Genomic DNA, 24,157 nt, shown 5'->3' on the forward strand with positions numbered 1-24,157 from the left:
AACCAGATTATTTATTATGTTTTAATCGAAAATATATTTTAAGTCCTTTTTTTCTCACTACTTCTATCCTGGTTGCGATGCTCTAGATAACATCAGTTTTATTTATATAATATTATATGAATTACATTGTTACATTTCAATTATATTTATATGTGTTTTGTACACAAGATGCTCCCGAAATTGACTTATATATTTCTTAATAAATTTGGAAATTATATTGTGCTAACAAGAATTTGACAATAATTTTAATTAACTTTTTATTGATTATTTTTTCTTATTTAATTTTACCAAAATTATGTAAAAAAAAATAATTAAAAATATATTTAAAAATATGAAATCTATATCTGAAGTTTCACATATATAAAAAATATATAAAATAGGAAGGTAAAACAATCGATCATGACAATGAATCCCAACGTGATGATTATATTATTTATTTTAAATCCTAAAAAAAATCCTAAAAAAAATATTTTAAAAAAATTATTCCAATTTTGTAATAAAATATTTAAAAGTTTAAAATATTTTAATATATTTTTTAGTGAATATATATTAATTATTCAATTTATTTATTTAATAAGTATATTAAATTATTTAAATAATATAAAATATATGAAAAAGATATGTATAAAATAAACAAGATTAATATATCAAAGATATTACAAATTAATGTTTAAAAAATATTATATAATATTTTTAGAATTGTTAAAATTAAAAGAGAAGCGAGAAGAAATATTAAATTTTAATAAGAAATTTTATTTAAATAATCAATCCAAAAATTCAAATGCATACTGTTCTACGTTTGTATCGTATAGCTTAAATCGTTAATATTTATCGCGTGTTACAATGAACGTGACTTTCTCTCTGACATGAGAGATTGGACGTCAAAAATCTCCTCACCCCACAATGTTCCAGAATGCATCGCGAAATGCGTTCGCGAAATCGCATCTCTTTGAATACATTTCGACCGGATTTCACTTCGGTGAATCAAATGTCAGTGTAAGAATTAGTTAACCCATTTGTTGTAAAGTTGCATTACATCTCAAGTTATGACATCTGATATTATTATACTCTTTTAGCTGCTTTGATAATATATTTCTTTAATTCTCCTTATATTTTATTAACGAATATATCTTTAAATGCCAAAATACAGGACAAATTGCAATATTTCGCGATTCGGCGGTACATAATAAGACAACATGCCACGGTTTTCCTAGCTAGCAGACAATTTCTCCTCTCTTCTTATCCGCCTGATAGCAACCTTTCTCTTTACGTAATCCGCGATGCGCTCGACGAGATACTCCTCAACTAATAATTTGTTCTTCTAGTTCGTGGAGCAATAAACCCGTTTGAAATAAATCTCAAACTACTCATACTTTCTACAGTATTTTCATAAAATATAAGAAACTAAAATAAAAATAATAGAATTTAATTAAAACAAAATATTTTTTTCTTTAAGATACTTTAAATTAATGAAATAAAGCAACATATCATATATTATACTTAAAATAAGATGAGGTATATGCTGTTACTATTCCAGCATTTTTACTGCTACTATATTTTGAACAATTTGTTAATAGAAAGTCTCTAATTATCACTGAAATTATTAACTATCAATATAACGTGTCCGCTCTGAATGTCTGATCTCGATCTACCGACCTGTCTGGTTCGCCTCGACTGCTTTCACTATCTGGTCCCTCCTCTCTGGGACCAGTGTGATGGGTCTTGCGTAAGGCCAGTTAAGACCCCGAGGGCCCCATTAACATACCTCGGTGTTCACAGGAAATCACGTGTTCGCACCACGATAATGATATATAAGGAACGCCTCTGCCTGCTCTGCGTACACGTTTTGCTTAGACGATGACACGTGTTACAGTGCACTTAGAAGAGAGTGTATATTATATTCTATAACCAATGATATCATGGGTCACAAGGAAATTGTACCTTTAAACGCGACATTAAACGTTAAGTGCAACATATCCTTGCTAAATTATCATATTATGCGAGAAACTTTTTTTTTATACAGAGTTTGTGTTTTTAAAGTGTCGTGTGCTCCAAAGAAATTTGAAAAAATTTAAAGATTTTTTTTCCTATTTTTTTAATTATGATAATTTCTGTAAACTATAATAAAAATATATTTATTAAATAAAAATATATTTATTTAATAATATAATATCTAATAATATTTGCTAAAATATTTTTATTTACAAATTATATAATTTATAATATTATAATTATTTATAATTATATAATTTTTATTTATAAAGACAATTATTTTTATTTAAATGTTATTAAATATAATATTATTAATGATAATTATAAGTATATAATATTATTAATGACAATTATTGATTAGGTCGAGATAAAAGCTTCATTGTGATTATAGTTTATTAATTAGCAGGATCCTTAATCATTAATCGAGCAATATCTTTCAAGTACATCTGTTATAATTGCATTATAAACGTGTGATTCCTTGAATTGCGCAGTTGATGCGAAGCGCGTCGAAAGATAATCATTCTACTTGCACAGCCATTCTCTTCACTGGGAATGCTGAAGTGTTACGCGATATTAAGTATGCGGAAAAATAATAAGCGTACTTGTGCAATATAATTGTTGCAGATCATACGCGTTCGAGATTTGCATCCTTAAGCATTTCGAGAGGTGCAAATTGCAAAAGAATTGCGCTTCGACATCAACATCATTTATTCATGTACGATGAATCGCGATAATCGCGAGAGATTAGAAGACTGATAGATTCTGAAACGAGCCTCTCTCGAAACATCTTTCTGAAGCTAAAGAGATAGTCTTCGTTTCTTTGTACAATCGTCCTTACGCAAGATACAGAGAATGTTTAGCTTTTTAAATATAGGTTTTTTTGTAAAATTATTTTGTAAAATATTAATTTTTTTGTAAAATTATTTTGTAAAATATTAATTTTGGAAAATTATAGTATGTCTATTATAATTATAGTAGAATTAATTAGATTATTGTATATATATTAAAATTAAATTATATTTTCTCGATTTTTATTCGAGTTGCACATTTTCTTTAAATTTAGATTCTATTAAACTGATCTTAAAAAGAGAATAAAATTAATTTTATGACACATTTTTAAAATAAACAATGCGATAAATTTTCCTCTCACACTCCTAATATTCTTGCAAAATTTGCTCGCGAATAAAATTCGTAAATAAATCCTATATATTCTAAAAAATTTCTTTCCCCCGAATAATAATTTTCATAATTTATCGATTTCAAAAGACGTTGCTACCGAAGAATGCAACTCCCTGTAATTCCCAGACAATTCGTCAAGCACGATACCGTCGACAGACCGACACGTAGGCAAGCCAGGGACATGACAGGGGGGACATCCTGGTGGGGTTCGGCGAAGTCGCGGTGAAGGGAGTGAAGGGAGACGATACACCGTCTCCGAGACATACCGAGACCGACGCCTAAAGTGCGCACCAATCGCCAACATCAGTAGTCAGAGACAGTCAAGCCGACGAGTTTGCCGGAAGAAGATGAGCTATCCGAGGAGCGTGACGGTGCCGTTGCTCCTAGTGATCCTGGCACGTGGTAAGTCCACCACCAGCATCCGAAGGCGAAGGTTCACCTTCACCTCGCCTCACGCACCTTACGTCCCGATGTGCCACGCACATCTCCGCCTCGAGATGCGCTCCTCTTCTTCCCCTGTGCATCGAAGACTGCCTCTCTACAGGCGTGAACGATTTCTTTCTCATTGACTCTCAGGGATTGCGACATCACTCATGACTCGCGAAGCTTTCACCGCCGAGACACCATATGTTAAGATTCTCGCGTGTGACATAATGGCGGATATTAAGGGCAATGTGATCGATGAGAAATATGAGACTGTAATTTAAATTTATCGCTTTATTCGTGGAGTAGGATAATTTTTTATTAATTCTTTTTGCTTGGAAAAAAGGTACTAGAGAATTTTTTAGAAATATTTTGATATCTTGATCTTCAGATATTAGTTTATCAGATCTTCAGTTTATCAGATATTTTTGGCAATTCACTTTTTAATATAAATTATCATTATTCTGGCAATTTTTATATATTGCCCGCACTTGGAAAACTCTGAATTTCTCGTGAATCGTTTCTACGTGGCTAAAGTTTACTCTTTTTGTCGCAATATCTCTTTTGCATTTCTAAGTATGCAGAAAGACTAGCATGGTACTTGTTATACTTCGTCTCACTTCAACGCGTGTTTATAAAAAAAGGCTTTAGAGGCTGTCATGCGAATCGAGTTTTTCCAAGTCGAAAACCAAACAGTTCGAATCAATCAAACTTGACCGACGAGATCTCGTTTTTCGTCGACACAAATTTTCGTTGTCATCACTCATGGAACAAAGCAATGTTATTTTTTTTAATCTTATTATAATTTTATACTTTGCTACATTTATTGATTATATTGTATTTGCATGTTATAATAAAATATATCGATTTGTTTGCTATCAAAATATGTATGAATGTATTTGCATAAACATTCACAGTTTAATAATTAATATTGAAAATAATATGTGCTATAACAAATTATTTATTTCATATTTTATATTATATAATAATGAAATATATATGATATAATTTATTATGAAATGAATAATTTGTTATATAATAATATAACACGATATATAATATAAAAAGATTGATATGAATCCAATATTAATATTATCCAAATTATTATTTAAAAAAGTGAAAGTTTATTATTAATTGAAAATTATTTGTCTTTTTTTATCGCGCAAAAACATTTTTTTATTTTGCAGCTCAAGGCGTCACTTTATTCAATGCCCCGTCATGTCCTGATCCTTACGGGATTCATGCTTATGCTCATCCTGAGGACTGCGGAGCCTTTTTCCTGTGTACAAATGGTACCTTAAGCTACGAATATTGCGAAAACGGACTTCTGTTTGATGGACATGGCAATATTCACAATCACTGCAATTATAATTGGGCTGTCGATTGCGGTGATCGCAAGGTCGACTGTAAGTATCACGCATTCTCGATTCGTCATTCGTTATTTATTGATAATTCTTAAATTCTCATCTCTTTTATTTGAGATAAAAATAATAATGAGAAATGTTGTTTGAAAAAATAATATGCAATATGATATAAATAAATAAAATAATAAATAATAAATAATAATAAATAAAAAATATTTTGAAAAAATTGATAATACATATAATTTCTGTGTTATAATTATTATTTTTTTATATCATTAATTTTTCGTCAAATCATATAATTTATCACATATTAAAGTAAAAATCACGCATTACTCGTACGAGAAAATCATTGTTGTGAAAGTAAAAATCACGCGAAATGAACGATTTTGGTGGCGGTTTAGTGGGTCACGTTAACGCCAATCATCATAATTTCGCTCTTGAGCAAATCTCTTTAAATTACTTATCTCTCAATTAGTTCAACATTTTAATGTAATATTGCGCAACTTTCCAATTTTCAATCTTATATATTTTAAACTCTCGTATTTTATTTTGCTAAAAAAACCACCAGTAAATTGTATGTAAATATTTTGCTGTATGTTATGTATATAAAAAAAAAGGTAAGAATTAATTTATTATCTATAATATAAATAAAACCAGAATAATGAAGTTATTTAACACGTTAGAAATGATTCTAAAATAAAGAAAATTTAAAATCTCTTTAAATTGCTTATCTCTTGGAAGAGATCTCAAAGATTTTAAATTTTCTTTATTTTAGAATCATTTCTAACGTGTTAAATAACTTCATTATTCTGGTTTTATTTATATTATAGATAATAAATTAATTCTTACCTTTTTTTTATATACATAACATACAGCAAAATATTTATATACAATTTACTGGTGGTTTTTTTAGCAAAATAAAATACGAGAGTTTAAAATATATAAGATTGAAAATTGGAAAGTTGCGCAATTACATTAAAATGTTGAACTAATTGAGAGATAAGCAATTTAAAGAGATTTTAAATTTTCTTTTACTTTTATTAGTCTAATAAAGAGAAACTTTCTTTTTCTAGGACAAAATACATTTATTTTCAAATTCAACTTGCAACTTTCGATCCAGTCCGATAAAAATGATCTTTTTTGCAGACACGCCTATTGGCAGTCCTGGTTGCGAATACCAGTTCGGAATGTACCCAGGTAGCGATAGCTGCAGCACCAGTTACATCAAGTGCATTTACGGCGAGCCGCATCAGGCTCACTGCGACCCCGGTCTGGTCTACAACGCCAAGACTCACACGTGCGTCTGGCCCGACGAGCTTATCCCCTTCTGCAACCCCGAGGCTGTAGTAGGCTTCAAGTGCCCGCACAAGCTGCCCCCCAACAGCCCCGCTGCCAAGTTCTGGCCCTATCCGAGGTAATGTATTTAATTATACGGGATACACTTATGAGAAATCGCACATAATGAGAATTCGGAGATCGATGCACTCCGAGCAAATATTTTTTCCTTCTAAACGTTTGTAAATAGAATAGATATATCAGATTCCAACGAATGAATCCTATAAATTTCCACTTACATGTTTTATATGTGCAATATTTTACTACGAGGCTACAGGATGTTGTAAAATTCTTTATCTCGATCTTTGCCTTTTTCTTTACTTTAATATGAGGAAGATTCGTAGGAAAGAAATACTGCGCGTCACCGAAAGATTGTAAGAGTAAAAGGAGTCAAAGCCGTTAAATGTCAGACCGTTCGCGTTTGTGCGTACCTCAATTTAAGAACCGGTCGCCTTCCAAAAGGACTGAGAGAAAAGGAAAGAGACTAAAAGAAGAGAGAGAAAGAAGGACGTACTTGAAAAATGCCGATGCATGTTTGATTCAAATATTAAAGTTTTTTGTCAAATATGACAAGTTTTATACGATAATTAACAATAGTAATTAAATGTATCCTGAAGGATATTAGATTTTTCTCGCGATTAAACGGGAATTGAGTGATAATCGTTTCAATCTGATAAAGTGCCATACATTGTCAACTATTTTATATTTTTATTTTATTAATTTCCCTTATTTTTTATTTTTATTTTGTATATTTATATTTTTATTTATAATCAATTTAATGGAATGTTTTACACGCGAGTGTTTTGTTTAAAATAGAAAAAGCAAGAATATTCTTTTCCTTTAATTTCCTACTATTACTTTCTAACTCTAGAATTGCAAATATATTTAATTATATCTTTTTAATGCAAGAATGAGCATCTTTTTTATTAATTGAATGTATACATACGAATGATTAGAAATTAAGACTTTTTATATTTATTTATTTTTGCGAAATATAAAAATCTTTATTTGCAATTTTAAGATTCCCTGTACCAGGTGATTGCGGCAGGTTGATCACCTGCGTAGATGGTCATCCGCGACTTCTCACTTGCGGAGATGGAAAACTATTCGACTCGGTGAGCCTGACCTGCCTGGATCCAGATGATGTTCCTCACTGGTTTGTACATTTTACATTTTAAAAAACAAGATCTTGAATTGTCTCGATTTTTAATTAATTTGGGTATTACCGGTCGATTTTCTTAAGAACATTTTTGATAAAAATTTAAATATTTATTAAAATCGAAATATTGCTAAACATAATTTAATTATTAAAAAGAATGTAAAAAAATCAAGAAAAATATCTTAATTTTTTAAATATATTTTTTCTCTTTTCAGTGCTAACAGTGTTTGAGAATAAAACGTTCCTGATAATCACTTGGCATCTTAAATCAGCAAACAACGAAAAGCGACAAACGATGAAAAACCATACATTTGATGGTAAATTAAAAATTAAAAATTATCTTGGTAAAATCGTATAACATAATATTAACTCGAGACTTTTATATTCAAAATTGAAATGTGTACAAAATAGAAATTCTATTGCAAAACTAATTAATTAACTAATTATTTAATTATTATTAATTGCAAAAAATTGAGTTATTATAGAACAAGATTGATTTTTCGGAATTGATTAAAAATGAGAAAAAAGAAATTTAATTATAAAAAGATTATAAAAACATAAATCATGAGACATTATTTATTAATTAGATCTATTTTTATACGCAAAAAAATCAGAAAAAAATATTTAAAAAACTAACAAGATGAGATAAAAAATAAAAATTTCTGCTAAATTTTATCTTTGAGCGATAGATGATAAGAAATGTATTATTATTGATAATAATTAGTAAAATGTATTATTATTAATAATAAACATTTATATATAAAGAAGATTAATTGCATGTATAGCGCAAAAGAGGACACATACGATATGTAGTACATATTAGTAAATAATACAATATGTGAGACATATATGATATGTGTATTTATGATAAATAAAACAATGTACAGCCAGGCAACTTGTTGAATAAAATCTGAACATGCGTATAAAAAATATACAACGTATACTTTATTCCAATCAATCTATATGTAAATGATACAAGTCTTACGATTACGCGAGAGTGAAAGCGAGAGGGGGAAGAGTGAGGAAAAGATATTTACATTTCGACCAATGTGACAGAATGCAAATAGTGAACGATTCTGGGACGAAAAAACGAGATATTCTTAATTAACGTTATTATTAATACGAATATTAAACGTTACTATTAATATGGTTATTAATAATAATACGAATCTCTCTGTTCTCGGGAGAGTTATTGATCGGTCAAAACATGGATCGATCGATATCGACGAATCTCGGTCTTTAGATGTTCCATGATAGTTATTTATCAAGTCTAATATTGTTTCCTGCATATTTATGCATATTTTGTTATCTCTAATAAAATATGTATATATGATCCTCAAATAAGACAATTATATATGTCCTTTGGAATTTTTAAGATCAATTTTCATTTAATTAACTTATATTTCAATTAACTTACATATTTTTTGAAAACTTTCACAATTAAACAGCTAAATTTTATTCGATTTCTCGAGAATTTTTTTTAAGTTATTTCATTTACCTCAAATTAATCATTAATCATTTATTTCAAATTAATAATGATTTAATTCATTCATTCATCAAGTACACATATTTTGATTGCAAATTAATTAATTGTTTTCTTCTTCATAAAAAGAGAGAATTGTGAAAAGAATTAAAACATAATTATAATAGTTACTTCACTCAAACTTTTGCTCGAATTTACCCTTCGAAATAATCGAAAATTAATTCTTTATGTCAAAGAAAAATCAAAAAGAAAAATTAAAACTTTTATTTGCTACAAAAGAGGATAAAACTTTCTCGATATTCTCAAAGAATCGCGGAACATTAACTTCTCCAACATCAAGAAAATCTGCAGACCTCTAAAAAATCTCGAATTCGATCCAACCAATAGATTCTAAAATAATAGAATTACAGGAGGGAGGGAAAGATCTGAAGAGAACTTCTCGAGTTCCCTCAACCGATCGACGATCGACGAGCTCGATCTACGATCTCGCTCGTCGCAAGGGATCTTCTGGTTTCCTTCGTCCTTCCTGGTGGTTGGACGTGATCCGAATAATTCAGATCAAGATGGTCTTAATTTCGGGCGCGAGCGCGCAGCGCTTGAATCGGCAACGCGCCTGCCGGCAGAGGCGGCACGCCAGGTGGCAGATTCTCTTCCTCAGGTTCCTGCTGCTCGTTGCGACCCTCGGACAATTCGCCCTCGGTGGGCGGCGGCGTCGTAGGAACGTCGCAATCCTCTGTTGGCGGCACCACGCACCTCAGCGACCGCTTGTCGAAGACCAACATGGCTGGGCAGCGCTGTAGCCGAGGGTAGCCACCCTGGCACTGCCAGTAGCGGTTGCACGACTTGCCGAGGGGCACGTTGCCGTTGGCGTCGTCGTTGCAGAGAGCTGTAAGCAGGCTACTTCTTATGACGAGCTCAACTGGACACATCCCTAGCCTTCGAGAGGTTCATAGTAAATCATTCCGATATATAATATATTGCGTTGTTTATAGATATATTAAAGTTTCCAGCTCCAACGATGTTATTTTGTGCTTAAAATTAAATTTGAGATAAAGTATTTTAAACATATGCATTTTGAGATTGCGAACTCTCATCAAGCGATTTCTTGAAGAAACTCTTGAAGAAGGTAGTCAATGAGTGAAAGTTGAAGAACTTTCGTGCGAATTCGATTCGCTAATGATGGATTGACTTGAAATTTAATTATGCAGGATAAACACGCATCTATATTCGTGGATTTCTTTTCCTTGAAGAAGCAGGAAATTATTATTACGTTACTTCTGAAACTTCCAAAATATCCGGATTTTTAAATTAATTATTAAATATTAAAAACATTTTAATACAGAGAATTTTTAACATTGTATTTGTGAAAAATATAATTAAAATTGATATTAATTAAAATTAATTTAATTAAATTAATTTAAATTAAATTAAAATTAATTCAAGGCAAATGCTTTAAATAATTCTTTCTTTTTATCTTCTTTCTCTTAAAATTCATTTTAAAATATTGTAAAAAATATTCAGTATCTAATGAAAAAAATTATATAATTATAGAATGTTTTTCCTCACGTTTCAATTTTGAAAAAGAAATACAATCTCGCATATGATCGATGCATCGGGCAACATTTAACATTAAAGATCAAAGAGTTAGCGCGACGCGAATTAATAATAAACATTTCATCTGGGATTCTGAAGGTGAGAAGAAAGGCGTGACGAGAATTCACTTGAAATGCTAATTAAATGCCTCGCCCCTTTTTCTTCCGAGTACTGGCGCTTGGAAGAGATCGAAGAGCAGACACGAGGAAACGCAAGTCTTGTTCGTCCACTTTCGAAAGTGAAAATAATCGAAGCCGCGTCTCTTGGATTAAATCTACCTTAGAGAGGTAGAAGATACTATGAACCTCTCGCGTCTCTTCAGAGATGCTTCAGTTAAATTCAAGCCGAATCCAGCAGTCAATTCCGGTTGCAAGAATAGATAGAAGAGATTACAAGAAATACAATCAAGAGCTCAAGGTGACGATGATGACAATGAAAATTAATTACTGTTCGCGAAACTTCTCAAAATTTTATAATTTCCAAGTAATCTCTGAGTCAGCTGATCACTGATCAGCTCTAATAAACCTCGATTAATTCCCTAATAAAATCCACTCCCATCTGACGATCGTACTCACGATGCTTCTGACATCCCTCGACGTTTTCGGGCCAGTCGCAAGACCTGGCTCTCTCGTTGTAAAGCAGACCGCCTATGCAGAGCTGCTCGGTAGCGGTGCCGTTCCAGCAGGTCCAGTACCTGGTACAGGAGGTCTCGTGGCCGAAGATACCGTACAGCCAGTCGCAGTGCTCGGTCGGGATCGGCGGATTAGCTTGGCGTTTACCGTCACAGTAGTTCGCCCTCCAGGGATAATCGCATCCTTCGGTGACACCGCGATGCTTGCCAGCGAACACGAGACCGTTCGGACAATCGAACAACTCTGGCCGACCGCTCACACATTCCCAATAGCGATCGCAATACTCGATGTCGCCCACCACCCGCGATTTGGTCTGACATGGATCCTCCTGCTGCTGCTTCTGGCCCAGAGAGCCTGAAAGCGCGGAAACGTGAACGCTCATTCTTCCATTTATCCTAATTATCCTTCATTTCTCTTGGGATAGGATCCTCCAGAGTGATTGACAGATAAGGGAACGACAGATAAGGGAGCCGGATTGTTCAGGGAAATTAGGACAATTCTTCCTAATCGCTGAATTTTTTTGTGCGCAGGAGATTATTCTTTTTCTTAAAAATTCTTAAGTAGCACCTAATTAAGAACGATGATTAGGCGACTATTAAGAAGGTTTCTTCTATTGCTTTTCTGCTTTCTTGACGTTAATCGAACTAGAATACTAATTATCTGGAAGTTTATTACGAACTTTGCTGGCAATTTATCGCGTCATTAACTTCTCCTAATCCGCGTTAACTATCTTTCCTTCTCGTTCGCGTCTGAATGAGCTGCGATTACGAAATATCAGAGTATCAGAGGTGTCGACGTATCGAAATCGTAATTTTTACCTGCGCATGTTCTCGTCGAAGGACACTGAATGGCGATGCAAATATCAAGGATATGCTTGTGTATCGTTGATTCTAGTCACGCGTGCAATTTCGGAATCTTGACATTGTGGTAAATTCGAAATCTGTCGAATCAATTTGAAAGTCACGATGACGTGAAATGATCCTATTTTTGTACGCGTGGATTTAAATCGCTGTTCAAGGATAATCAATGCGAAATACTTAGAACGCATATCTCTCTTCCGCGTCATATGGAAAAATGTTTAATGTTCTTAACAAGATGTGACGTCATGAAATTCTTTCACCGATTAGCTAGTAATTATGCGCGACTTCCTTGCACAAGGTTGTAAACATCGAAAGTGGAAAGTTGAGACCAGACGCCGATGACGTCGCCCTTTCTCGTTCGAGATATCCTTATTCTAAAGATATTTATCAACATTGTTTAACTATCTCATTTTATACCGGAATGTGTGCAAAATTGTTTTAGAAGATTAAAAGGAATATTTTATGACTTAAATAAGCATATTAAACGATTCACTATTTTTCGTGAGTGGTGCAAATTATTTAATCAACCTGTAGTTTTTTTTCCAAAGAAAAATATTCCAAAGGCTTCAGAGAGTAATAATTAATTCCCTTTTATTTTTCATTCTTATAAAATAAAAGTTTCAAATAATCATCGTTTGACTTTCGTTCGAGCTATCCTTATTCTAAAGATATTTATCAACATTGTTGAACTATCTCATTTTATACCGGAATGTGTGCAAAATTGTTTTAGAAGATTAAAAAGAATATTTTATGACTTAAATAAGCATTTTAAACGATTCACTATTTTTCGTGAGTGATGTAAATTATTTAATCAACCTAGTTTTTTTTTCAAAGAAAAATATTCCAAAGGCTTCAGAGAGTAATAATTAATCCTCTTTTATTTTTCATTCTTATAAAAGAAAAATTCCAAATAAAATCATCGTTCGACTTTCGTTTGAGAATTCGAAGATATACATACACTACTGGTACCGGTTTACCATAATGTCCGATCGTTTCGCTAATGATTCGACGGCCCGCGCACGTTCGTCGGAAAAGCAAATAGTAAAATAAGGTGGGAAGCCGGCATGAGGCGCGCTCCCAAGACGGCTCTCGAGTGAAAGTGCCTAGCCTTGACTTGCAACCTTCGGGGGCAGTCCTATTCCACACCCCTTTGCTCTTTCTGGACCTTTCTGGACCCTTCGTGAATGCACGAAAGATTCGATCGATCAGCCGATTCATCTAAAGTCATTTTTATTTTACGTCTCGATTAGAAAAATTCGAGTTCAACTTCTATTTTAATTTTTTTAAATTATATTTAATTTAATTTAATTTAATTTTATATACATATATAATTTAAATATAATATCTAAATTTCAAATTTTTCAAATTTATCTTTGTGTAAAAATTTTTATCATAAAAATGCTTACAATAATTTATTCCGAACACATAAAAAAAAGACTGCTATTCATTTTGCTTTTAACACAATGTATGAATTCCTATTGTCTTAATATGATCGATCATGTGTCAAGAATTTTAATCCTATCTCATTTTTCCCTTCTTGTTCTCTTTTCGAGCAGTACTTGCTTGTACCGCCTGTTTATTCTCGAAAGATTTAATCCGAGAACGGAATAAAGCCCTCACTCTCTTGCTCAACCGCCCCTTTTCGATCTGTGGATCGAGATTGAGATGAAAATAAAATGTCTTCAAAGAGCGACCGACCGAAATCTTCGACAAGCATTATCTCTCGGTGCTCGAAGCGAGATGAGAAGTCACGATTGTATCTCTAAAGTCATTTCGCAAGAGACTTCTAATGATATCACGTCTCAAATTCTTCATTTTCGTTTCAATCTTGATTACATTCTTAAAGTAACTCATGTAAAGTAAATCATGTGATACTTAAAATGCATCATTGTATGTTACGTTGATATCTTGTGGTCTTTGATTATAATAATATTAAAGTTAATGATAAATGTGTAGAAATACTATGGAATAGACTTCTCTTTTTTGAATCAACAAAAATTTTTTTGAATTTGCATAAATGTAGAAATAAAATAGCCAGGATAGATTTCTATCAAACAAATGACAATCTTTATGATAATGTGTCAATGACTTATATATTATATACTATAAACATGCTTTTATATTACGGGCCTTTATTTGCGAAAAGATTGCACGCTGTTAGCCAACTGGTCCGAGCGGATAAGGGAAGGAAAGCGAAGCATGATCGATCTCACGATACGGATAATCTCGTGGGGAAGCGAGCTTCGCCCGTCTTGAGAAAGAACGTCTAGAGATTGCGATTTTCCACCGGCAGGAATTGCGTAAAACCATGGCCTTAATTATCAATGGGAATATTGTAATAATTTTTAGGACAGATAAATATAGCATTCGATGACGTAATCGTGTTTAAACAGATATTTTCCTATTATATTTTCTCTATTTAAAATTTTAAATGGTAACTTTTCATAAATTTTTGAGACTTTTAAAATTCTAAAAATTTAAGTCTCTCTTCTCAAGTGGAGTTTAAGAAATTTAAATATGTTTTTTTAGAAATAAATATTTTTTTTAATTTAGGAAAATATATGTGGCTTTTTTATAATTTTAAATTAAAAAAATTTTAAGTTTTGGAAATATTGATGAATAAAAAATGTCTCTCATAAAATCTTTTTTTTCTATATCTTTATACATTAATATTTTATGACAATATTATTGTCACAATATTGTATAAATTATCGAGATATCATATATAAATTTTATTTCTCAATACTATTATTTTAAATATATTACACACAATATATAAAATTCTCATTATAAATCAATTATATCGATAACTGTAATGCATTCATTATTTATTAAAAAAATAAAATATTTAAAACTCTAAAAGCAGTGATATTGATGACCGTGATGTATTCATTATCATTTTATAAATATCATGCACATATAAAATTCTCATTAAATCAGTGATGATGACTGCGATGTACTCATTGATACGATTATCAGGAATTATGCAAATGCCGTCAAGGGCCAGTAATAAGAATCGGTGACCACCCGTAAGGACTCATCTCGCGCACGAGGAGCGAAGAAGAATAAATCCGATTAGTCTCGCGACCGAGACCGGCGCGATTAATCGATTTTGCGCGGGCGGTCATCGTCACGGTGCCGCAAATAAGGTGGAGACATCCCTGGAACGTTGTCGTAGCGGATTATGCAAGCGAGACGCTTAGTTAACACGCCGCGTTACTTTCCCTTCCTTTACGACTCCTCGTAAAGAGTAAGTAGTCTGAGCAGTAATGGCTTGGAGGCCGTTATTCCTCGTCAGGAAAGCAGGTGTTGCGATTTACTCCTTCGTGAGGAGTCCCGCGAACTAAAACACGAACGAATTATTCAGGAAATTAGGAGATTCACGAGGATTCGACTTTTCGGCGGAAGGAATTCTCTCCACAATAATAGCCGTTTATCGGTGACTTAGAAGAAGAGCAATGCGACTAAGAGTTCATTGACTTTTAAAAATTACGTGCAAATATTCCAGTTTGGAAAAAATCCCTCTATAATTTCTTCGCTTGAATTTAAAAGGGATGATTTTCTTTTCAGGATAAGAAATTATATCGAAGAATAAAAGATTATAATTGTGATTTGGAAGAATTTAAATCGATATTTCTAAATTACATTGATTTTGCTTAATAATCTTCTTTCCGATGGATTATTTATGAAAATTGTCATTAAATATTTGGAAATTATCATTTGGAAATTAATTGTCATTTAATATTTATTTTTTTAGATAAATATTTCATCAATAAGCATCATATTATCAGAATTAAAATAGAAAAAGTTTCTAGATAGACTCCTTGTCATCAGACTGAAGGTATAAATTCATTAAATTAAATGAAAATTGCATTCAGTTTATTTCCAGGAATTTCCTCTCTCTCTCTTTCTTTCTCAACTTCCTTTCCATATTCCTTTCCCTTAACGAATAAATGAGCAAAGCCCGCCTTCTCGACGCTTCCCGAGCAGTTCCCGGTAGAACCTGAGGCGAGACCCCACCTTAAGTCAGACTTTGCTAAGTGCAATGTTCTTTGATAAGAGCGCAATAAGAGCGCGTTTGTGTTTAAGATCTACTTCTCCTTTTCTTCCTTACATTCTTTTTATTATTTGATCGATAAATTAAGCTGAGCGGAACATTCGCTGAGCGTTCTTTTCGCTATTATACCGCCACTTCCGGAACCGATTAACTTATTAGCATCGCGATTCGGCGCTGGCAAACGCGTCGCGAAAGCAAATATGGGAAGTAGATAGACAAATAAACGACTGAATAAACTTTTCTCCGCGAAGATATTACGCGCGGTGACAACCGATTGGTTTCAAAGTATTAATATCTTCAAATGTCGCCGTAGAAAGTAGAATCTCTTGCGTAAGCTCAACTGAGTTATCGGCGATTATATATTTAAAAGTACTGTCATCGATATCCGTAATCCATCCGAACCGACAAGGATATTAAAAAAAATACATAAAAAAAAATATATTTATAATATCAGCTAATATTGTAAGTTTTGTCGAAATGTGACAAATCGAATGACTTTGTACGTGATGAGGAAATGTAGATTAAATGTACGTAACCAAATATTATAAAAAAATTAATAAAATTCTCCTTTTTCACTTGAATGAGAAGAGAAAGTATCGAGAGAACTGAAGATATAAGAATATCTAATTCATGTATACCAATTGAAATGATACCATTTCTTTTCTTCAGTAGAAAATGAGATACTTTGGCATGTTTTTGCATGCTTGAAGATTCAGGCTTTAGAAATTTGAAAGAATAATGAGGCCTATAAGTAGCGTGATTTTGCTATAAAGAGTGTCCATGAATAATTATTTGATTGTAAGAAATCAAAAGAAGGACAGAGAGAAACAGAGAAACAGAGAGAGAGAGAGAGAGAGAGAGAGAGTGAACTGCAGGTTGAGCTACTTTCATATTTTCACTCCTGACATACGAGAGAAAGTTCTCGAGATGTGTGAAACCCGGTGAATGGCCACTATTGTTCTTACGAAGATGCATGTAATAATTACGGAGCAGAAGATCTACTGTTTACTACAGATTCTGCGCCTCGAATGTCGCGAGGATTGTGCAACGAAAATTGTAATCGAGCTCATTATCCAACTCTCAACGATGCTATTCTTCTCTATCAGATCACTAATTACGTAATTTCAACGTGTGAAATTAATCAAAATTCAAGAGAGCTAAAGTTTCCTTTACTATCGCGAATAACATTAATTTATATAATAAAATATAATTTCTTGAATATAATAATCTTTATATTTTTAAAGTAATTTATTTATTATTATAATTTTTATAAAATTATAATAATAAATATATTATTATAATTTTTATAAAATTATAATAATAAAAATTATAAAATTAATAATAATAAAAATTTGTAAAATTAATAATAAATTATATAATTTTATCTCCCATAGAATAAGTGTACATTTTCAAATTTCTTCTACTTTCTTGCTACCATAAAAATTAATGAGTAATTAATGAATAATTATACAACATTAATACTATAATTAAGTGGAATCTTATACTTGTGTGATGATAATAACATAACTAAAAACAAAATAATGATTATAAAAAATAAACGACCATGTTTATTATTGATTATTGAAGTCTCATTAAAATGAATTCATTCATTTCAAAACCGAATAGATCGTTCTTATGAATCATCGTCAATCTCGCGAAGGACACGAGAGGATCGCTTTAATTGATACAATGTCCACAATCATTGCGAAGATTTATGAAGGAAAGTAGAACGAACTGTACGGTTTTTCAGTTTCACTGTGAATAACGACAGCTGCGAGGAAATTTCACCGTTTTCATTCTCGCACCTCGCTCGTTCAACTCGATTCGATTTTTTATCGAACGACTCTTATTATTTATAAATATAGCCGCATGCATGCCGATCTCGAAAGTGAAAGTCGAATGATCGCTAGATCAAATCAAGATCAAAGATGATAAATTCTATTTCTCTTTAATTTCATTCAATTAAATAATATTATTAAATACTTTATTAATATTATCGAAATAAGATGAATAATATATTAATTGAATAATATAATTGAATACTTTATTAATATTATCGAAATAAAAAATATAATTTTATTTATATCTATAATTCATAACTTATTATAAATTTTATAAATGTTTTTTGATAAAAATTTGTGATTTTTGGAAAGCCTCTCATTAACAAGATAAATTATTAAATATAATCAATTTATTGTTGGCTATCAAATCATTATATAATTATTTGTGCATTTAATATAAAAGTTAAATAATATTGTAAAAATTTATTATATTATGTATATATTAATATAAATCTTTTATAATTAGAGAAAGATAATTATTACAAAACTACTCTTATGGAAAAACATAAATGTTTAATTAAGGATACAGATGTATTTTGCACAAATAATTAAATTATTTTAAAATCCAAGTTTCATTAACAATATTAATACATTATAAAAAAAAATAAAACATTATCTTTCTCTCACTATCCACTAATAAAAAAAACAATTTAGTTATAAAAGAATAAAAAAATTTTCACTATCTTTAAAAAAAACAAAAATACATATATTTAATTAAATATATGTATTTCACACAGGTACTAAATATATTTATCAGTGCATTATTATTATTAATTAACATATTGTTATTATTATTAATTAACATATTGTTGTTTCAATAAAATTTGTATAAAAAATTACTAATTCATTTTTTATAAAAATTATCTTATGATATTTCACATCTAAAATTAAAATAATATTAATAAATTATATTGCATATTTATGTTAATTTATATTATATATTAGTTATATAAAGACTATTAAAGTCTCCATTTTTATTAAATATTAATAAATTTGATGTGATAAGATTACTCATTAAAAGTATTAATAAAGGATAACAGAAATATCACAAATAAATAATATCTAAATAGAAATAAAAATATCTAAAAATATCTAAATAAAAATTTCTCTAAAAATATATTAACTATATATGCTTGCATATTCAGTGTCAAATTAATATAAACATTATCCTGCACAGTCAGTACAATCAATCAATTTCTAGAAACTTCAGGAGTGAGATAAGGAAAAATCGAGACGAAGGAGAATCCGAAGAAGCAGAAGAAGAAGAAAAAGAAGAAAGACTCACCCTGTGCAGCCAGGAACAAGAGGACGAACGAAAAGATGTAATGTGACATTCTGAGGAAACGTGCGACCGATTTAACTCGCAATGTGTCAATCCCTTGTAGACGAAATATCCCGATATATGTCTGGAGAGAATATCTCTCTCGTTGTGTGAGAGCCGAGGAAGCTCGGCTGATGAGTTTTCGTGTCGAGACTGTTCACTGGGAGAGGCGTTTGCCCGGTGTCTTATATGAACTCCCCACTCTTCGTCTCTTGCCGATCTCCGGGGCCGCATAGGAAGGTTCTACCTGGAGAACACACCTGGTTTCGTCTATCGACAGTTTTAGCTGATAGCCCGCGATGCTCGATCGATGATACCGTCATGGAACACACCCGTTAGAAAGGATCTTCTTTGCGTGACTCACAGAAAAGGCGACACATCCTTATAATAATATCTGTATACCCTGCGATTTATTACCTACCGAGGAAGGTCATTAGTATGTACCAGAATCGTGCTTAACGCTTTGTTTGCCATATCAATGGGATGATGTTCTTTGAAAATAACGGCACTTGCATATAAATGATCGATTGCCGTTTATTTGCATTGATATTTATCATTCATGATTGAATGAGGCAACAGCTTTAATCATATCGAAATATTTATTATTTTTAAGAAAATATAAATATATTTTCTACATGATTGCTTCAATATCTATATTAATAAATATATGAGAGTCAATTCAAATTCAATAAAATATTTTATTAATTTGTATGCTAGTCAATATAACTATGTCGTAAAAAAATAATCTTTATTGTGTAAATCGTTTTAGATTCGGTAAGAGAGCATTAATGCTAAATTAAGTGGCATTAATGACATGATGTATAACATCGTGTTTTTACACATTTACTACATCGTCGTTTTTCAGCTTTGAAATTTACATTCTTTCTCAACTTTCCTCTATTCATAGACAAAAGAAATATTTTTTTGTATTTAATTAAAAATGTATCTAATTCATTAATCTCTATAAGTTTGCAAATTTATAATTGTATGTTAAGTTATTACTATAATTTAATAATTAAGTCATTAGCTTTCTAGTTTGTGAATGATAATGCGTGTAATTTTATTAAAATTAGTGAAAACAACAATTATCATAACAATATAAATAGCAATACTTATCATTTTAGAAACAAATGCTTAAGATCGTTATGTCGTGTATTTCTAATGATTAACTATTAAAATAAAAAAGTGTAAATTTATAAGCTATGAACTCATTATTTGAAAATATAAAAAATTCAACGTACTGTAACTCGAATCTCTTTCATATTAATCAACCGCATTACAAATCGGTATCAATAACTAGCATGTTTTATAACTGTCTAATTATTCATCATCATGTAAATTTCCTGCGAATAAAACAACAGCACCACGTTCAACGAAGCAAGACTAATTAAATCGACGAGATTTCAACTTCAATACGGACTCTTATATGATAAAAGAGGTATTCCGCTATAGAGAGGCTTTCGAAGAGGGGAAGTGAAATTCCGATTCGAGGAAAACGAAATCATCACGGTATAAATTTGATTCGTCAGTTTAGAAAAAAATCTATTCCGTAAAAAAATCAACATGGAAGAAAAGTGCATTAAAAAAATGCATAAAAAATTTATTCTTCAGAAGAGAAGAAAAAAAAATTTATATATTTTAAAAAATTTATATATTTATATATTTTATAATATAAATTTTGTAATATAAATTATATTATTATGTATATATATTTTGAACAAACAAACAGAGTGAAAAAACTGTAATATAATAATTTAATCCAATTTTAAATTTTATTTTTTAAGATATATAATATTTTATTATAATTTATGATATTTAAAAAATTTTTTTTTAAATTATATTATTACTATTTCATGTTATATAATTTTATATATTTGTATTTATATATTTGTACTTTTAATTCTTTAAAATTACAACTTTAAATCGTCAACTTGTTTATCAATTAATAGTTCTTTTTAAAAACTTTCTAAATTTCGAACATTAATCGGGAAACCGACGCCTATTATTATTACAGTTATAATCATCAACATATTGTTAATCGAAGCGCTCGAAAGCATGTACCGCCTATCATTTCCGTTATCTCAAAGCGCCACCGTTAACCATGATGTTTATTTCGCGTGCATGAGCGACCTCGACGAGGCCTTCACAGTTTCTTTCCCTCTCCGAGTGGTCAGCTTCACGCGATGAAACGGTGAAAATAAAGAAGAAACATTCTCGATGAGTCGCCTGAAATGCCTACTTCTCATACAAAACGTTTCACATCGATATGACAATACAAGTACGTTTATATAACAAATAATATAATGACACATGTATAATTCTTTTCTTTCGTAGAATACCACCAACGAACAAGATGTAATCTTTAACTTCAAAATGTTTCAATACAGATGACACAATTTTGTTCTGTCTTTTTAGAGGCGAATAATTTATAGAATGTTTTAAAAAATATATATTAATATTAATAATTATAATATTAAGTATTTAATATTATAATTAATTAATATTATAATTAATTATAATATTAATTAATAATTATAATATAAGTAGAAAGAAATATATAACAAAGTAAAAATAGTTTCTTGCTTGCTACTTTTCATTCGACTTCTCGCGATTCTTTATGAGTTTCTACAAAGGTACTCTGATCCTGGTCATTAAAAATCCTGATCGTTCGTGGCAACGACATTCCAATTCCGATGGAAATCTATGCCCGAAAGAATTCGACGTGTTTCGAGGACAAATGAATTTTTGTATATTTTTTCAAAATACTGCTTTATTACAAAGTCGAGATGAAGAAACTTCGCTGTAAGCTAGAGAAATTCTTTCTAAAAATGTCAAGCATTTTTCTCTCATTTCAAAACAAGACTGAATAATTATATTTCCAATGCTGAATTAAAGCGCATTCACAGAGTGCAGATTGAATTGTTTGAGCTGCAAATAGTGAGAATCTCTTAATTTTAGAAATTAGAAAGCCGCTTAATTAACGCTAAAAAGACGCTCCAGACTCTCTTGGAATGTTAGAATGAAAGTTTTAATGCTGATTGATATCAGAGACAATAGTTTGTTAGATTTCTCATTCGGATTATACGAGATGAAAATGTCGCATTAAACAACCGATATTTTCCGGAAGAACCGAAAGCATTCGAAACGTCTGGTATAATCTTTCAAGGATTTTCACCGGCTGTTATTATGCAAGCGAAGGCAACGATAAAGAGGACAAAAACGGACATTTATTGGATAAAATTATCACGATGCTCGGTGGGAATGGTCACAAGAGGAAACGAGACACATAAGAATAAAACAATGGGGCACCCAGTTTCGCAAGTCTCTCGCAATCCCACCCTCGATTCGCAAAGGAAGAGGTCGATCGTATCAAATTAGTCACGATCACGCGGACGTTCGTGTTCTACATCCTATAATTGAACTTTACAGAACTTTGTAAAAAATAAAAGCAACAATTAAATTAAAAATAAGTATGAAGTATAAAACAAAGTTATATTTAAAAAAAGGACATAAATGAATAAGTAAAATTATCTTACGTATATTCCTCTCTTTTTTTTTAAATTTAATATTCATATTTTATCTTATAAAATTAAAAAAAATTTAAATTAGATAAAAATTTAAAAAGTATAAAAAAATTATTCAAACATGAAATTCCATGACATGAATTAATAAATTTATATAAAATGCAGATTAATAATAACACGAGTGTAAAATGGAACTTATAAATCTTAAATTTTAATGTATATAGTAATAATGTTCAATTTCTTAATTCTTATAGAAATTAATATCAAGATTGTTTTTAAATTACCAAGAGAACGCCTAAGCAATGGCAAGCCGTGAGCACCAAAGTAAAACCGGTTACATCTTGATAGAGGTTTCATCTAACTAAAAAAGACAGATACATTATTTGTCTATATAATTCACTATAATATAATAATACTCACTATATAAATCTTTTAAAGCTATTTCAAAGCTATTTTAGCCTATTAAGCATTAATTTAAGATTAATTTAATTTTTTATTTCTATTAAAACAATCTAATCATTCTTCGGATTTAAGATTGCATTTAATTTTACAATTAATTAATCTTTCACTTTAGATAAAAAATGAAAGTTAATATTTAATCTTAAGTGAGAATTAATTTTATATGATATATTATATTCATATAAATCACATGTGTGTTTGCGTGTGATAGAAATAAAACAGACTAAGATACGTCAATTAAAATTTAACAATTTTAATAAAAAAAATACAAGTTTAAAGATTAATCGCACACTTTGGCCTCATATAAAATTCCGCGACAGTGCAACTTTCTGTAATGCAATCGCATTAACACGTTGCGCGTTACAGTAATTGCCTTGATGCAGAAACAGCACGACGCGTGCCAACAAATTTCTATTTTTCCGAACTTACGTAATAAACGGTATATTGAAGTATGAAAGTCTCAACAGTCATTTCGAGAATATTATAATTTTGTGCATGATATTATAAATTGCAAATATATTGTGAATTATACTAATGTGTATGATTATATTGTATATTATAATTATTTCGAGATATATAATACCTAAAATAAGTACCTATGTACCTAAAATATCTTTTCTTATTGTGTTTAATTAGATAATTCTAAAATAAAAAATATAAGTTTTGATAAGAAATTTGAGCATAAAAAAATTTACAATTTTCTCTTTTTATTTATAAAATAACATATGTGTAATTTATATTTTATAATTTATATTTTACAATATTTTCTTTATATAATAAATTTATATAAAATTTTATATATACATAATATATACATAAAATTATGTTCAATATTTTCTACATTTCCTAATATTTTCTAATATTTAAAAATGTTTTATAATTAAATAACAACAAAAAATCTAACAAAAATATTTTTTTTTATATTTTTGAATATT

At 30.4% G+C, this 24,157-nt stretch overlaps 2 protein-coding genes across 2 annotated transcripts; one reads left to right on the top strand and one right to left on the bottom strand.

Moving 5' to 3' along the window:
- The first annotated feature begins 3,078 nt into the window (after nucleotides 1–3,078).
- Nucleotides 3,079–8,388, top strand: Cpap3-d (cuticular protein analogous to peritrophins 3-D). Its single transcript, XM_083078082.1, has 5 exons — nucleotides 3,079–3,573; nucleotides 4,782–5,000; nucleotides 6,105–6,372; nucleotides 7,315–7,449; nucleotides 7,668–8,388. The coding sequence occupies exons 1-5, from the start codon at nucleotides 3,519–3,521 to the stop codon at nucleotides 7,681–7,683; spliced, it is 693 nt and encodes a 230-aa protein (XP_082934208.1). The 5' UTR covers nucleotides 3,079–3,518; the 3' UTR covers nucleotides 7,684–8,388.
- Nucleotides 8,292–19,412, bottom strand: LOC145959329 (protein obstructor-E). Its single transcript, XM_083078081.1, has 3 exons — nucleotides 19,204–19,412; nucleotides 11,104–11,514; nucleotides 8,292–9,821 (listed from the first exon to the last, which is right to left on the bottom strand). The coding sequence occupies exons 1-3, from the start codon at nucleotides 19,250–19,252 to the stop codon at nucleotides 9,505–9,507; spliced, it is 777 nt and encodes a 258-aa protein (XP_082934207.1). The 5' UTR covers nucleotides 19,253–19,412; the 3' UTR covers nucleotides 8,292–9,504.
- Nucleotides 19,413–24,157: the final 4,745 nt, after the last annotated feature.

This window comes from Camponotus vicinus, unplaced genomic scaffold (assembly GCF_025532165.1).
Source record: "Camponotus vicinus isolate PSW18456_S1 unplaced genomic scaffold, iyCamVici1.0 SCAF_1, whole genome shotgun sequence".
Lineage (NCBI taxonomy): Eukaryota > Metazoa > Arthropoda > Insecta > Hymenoptera > Formicidae > Camponotus > Camponotus vicinus.